Source organism: Crocodylus porosus, unplaced genomic scaffold (genome assembly GCF_001723895.1).
Source record: "Crocodylus porosus isolate Cpor-Errol unplaced genomic scaffold, CroPor_comp1, whole genome shotgun sequence".
Taxonomy (NCBI): Eukaryota; Metazoa; Chordata; order Crocodylia; family Crocodylidae; genus Crocodylus; species Crocodylus porosus.
The window spans coordinates 2,561,120-2,563,623 of record NW_017728935.1 but is presented as its reverse complement, the minus strand read 5'-3'; the positions used below and the strand labels follow the sequence as shown (position 1 = coordinate 2,563,623).

General features: G+C 48.7%; 1 protein-coding gene across 1 annotated transcript in view; it reads right to left on the bottom strand.

Moving 5' to 3' along the window:
• Positions 1–1,878: 1,878 nt before the first annotated feature.
• The window catches only part of LOC109317675 (acidic mammalian chitinase-like), a 6,463-nt gene continuing 5,837 nt past the window's right edge, over positions 1,879–2,504 (bottom strand). The window contains exon 8 of the mRNA XM_019546486.1: positions 1,879–2,233. Within this exon, the coding sequence (XP_019402031.1) occupies positions 1,932–2,233 (302 nt within the window). The 3' untranslated portion in view covers positions 1,879–1,931. The remainder of the gene's footprint in view (positions 2,234–2,504) is intronic.

Genomic DNA, 2,504 nt, shown 5'->3' with positions numbered 1-2,504 from the left:
CAAGCAGGGAAAAATTTCAGGCAAGAGGCAACCATTTGATGTCAAAGCCTTCAGTGCTCTGCAGTGATCATTACGATCACAAATCACTGTCACTAATCTGTCACACCCACCTATGAAATATTTTCATCATTTCAGCAAATGATGTGGGGACTGGGGTGGCATGGGCCTGCAAAGGAAAGCAAATGAGTTTTCTATGACCAGAGTACAGCAATGCCACTTATTATTTAAACCTTTCTGGCAAAAGCATTGTCTGTGGTTTCCAGTTCTACGAGACCAAGCTAAAAGTGGGTTTCTGTATTGCTTGTGAACTGCGCTCTGTCTAATGTGGAACTGTTCTCAGTGCCACAGACATCAGTGTATTCCTCACTAGAGCTTTTCAGTGGAAGATTTCCTAGGGTAGATGGTGGGGTGATTTATGTCCGTGTCTGTGAGGAGGACTTTTGCTTGTAGGTCTAAGGGCATAGGTAGGCAAGCTCCGTTGGGTAGATGTGATCTCTTTTATTAGACCAACTGAGTAGTTGGAACAAATTTCTTTTGGGCACAAATCTACGAGGAATTGCTCTAGTCCTCCCAATCCTTTATGTTTCCTGTATACATAAAATGAAAACAACCCCCTTGACAAAGTCCACTGCCTTTCTTCCTCTGACCTTTTGTAGGAAGCTTGTGGTCCTTTGTTGGCAAGGGAAGGAGGGGGTAAGTTTGGAGCTACCTATCACCCCTGGCTTGCTTCAGGAGCTGATTGATCATTTTCCTGATTTTTATTCTCTCTCGGGAGGGGATGCTTGCAAATGTATTATGCAGAAGCTAGTTGGTGAGTCAAGTTCTGCAGGTCCGTCTCTGTAACTAACTTCCAGACCAGCTGGCTCTGAGGTTCACCAGGGCCTGCAGAATCAGGGAGTAGTGCCCAGTACAGCCGACTCACTTCAGGAAGGCAAACTATGGGGAAGTGTAGCTTCACCCATTGTAAAAATGCACAGAAGTGCAGCCAGAACACTTATGATGATAACAGATTAAAATGGCCTCCCCCTGCCCCCCAGGGCCTAGGGCCTGAAGTGTACTAGGAGTGACAGGAAAGATGTGGGTGCCTAGTGGGTAGCATATGTAAGGCAAGACAATTTGGACAGCTGGTGGTGAGCTTGCTTGTCTCAAGTTCACAAGTTGTGTGAGCCAGGGTGTGGGGATATAATGCAATATAAACTTCCCCTTAGAGGTCTCAGCCGGGATTCAGGCACTGGTTATACAGCTGGTGGACAGAGACAAAAACACAGCATGTGCTCGATTTGAACCCTCAGTTTCCTCCCAAAAGAAATAGTGAAATGCAGAGAGCACAGAATGTGCAATATCGTTACTAATGCACGCACAGTAATTACTGGTGATAGATGGGCACGAGCTGTGAAGAACAGACAAATAACCAGATCAGCAGCCAGATTCTCCCAGTTATTTCCTGGTGTGCAATGGCAAAGGGATTAAGGTATTTCACTATGGATCCAAAGACATAAATCGGAGTCTTACTCTGGACTTGTCCTGACAGGTTCCATGCATCCAGCCCAATATAAGCACAATAATGACTGAATGTCACTGAAGTCAGAAGTCCCAGCTCTTGGGCCAGTGCTCTATGCCTTAGCCCACACTGCCACTCATTAAGCAGTCATCATCCATCTCAGGAAGGGGAGCAGTTTCTCACTTTCATTTCAGCTCCTGTATCTACTCTTCCTTTGCAAACACTGTTTGCAAAGCTGTCAGGAGAATGGCTGCCCTATCGGAGAGTTGGGTTTGAACCCTGGGGCAACTCAAGTCACCTCAGTGCACCCCATCTGGGAATATCCAGCAGGAGAGAGAGACCATTTTAATGCAATGCATCTTTATTTATCATGCTCTTGACTACATTGTCGGTATCTACTGGGTGGAAGCGGGTCACGTGGCTGATCTGTTCATGCCCAGTTGCAGCAGGAGCAGCTGGTGTCGAAGACCAGGCCAGTCGCACAATGCTCTTGGAAGGTCCTTCCATTCACGCAGTTGTAGAAGCTGTTCTTATCGGTGGGATCTGGGTAGAGGCCACTGGCCTTGCCAGCACAGAAGTTGCTGTTGCCACCGCTTGGGCTGCCACCAGAGCTTGGTTTTTCACTAGAGCTTGGTTTGCTGCCAGAGCTGGTAGCAGGGGCAGGGGCAGCTGTGGCTGGCTTGGCTGGCTGGTTAGCAGCAGTGCCAAGAGTGGTGGCTGGAACCTTGCAGTCTGGAAGAAGCAAATGCGAAGGACAGGGATTAAAATGTGCTGGTTTCTGAGCTCGAGGCGATGCTGATAGGAGAGGGTTGGTGGAGGGCAGGGCAGGAGCTGAACAGACTTGTTTGGAGAAGTGATCTGTGCCCAAGGGAAAGAAGTGCAAAGGTGCATGTGGTAAGCGTGTGGGCCGGGAGGGGGGTGGCATCCTGGGCAGAACCAAGGAGCACCAAATAAGAGACGAGGGCAGTAAGCGGGCAGAGAGCAGTGCTGCAACGAGCCGTAG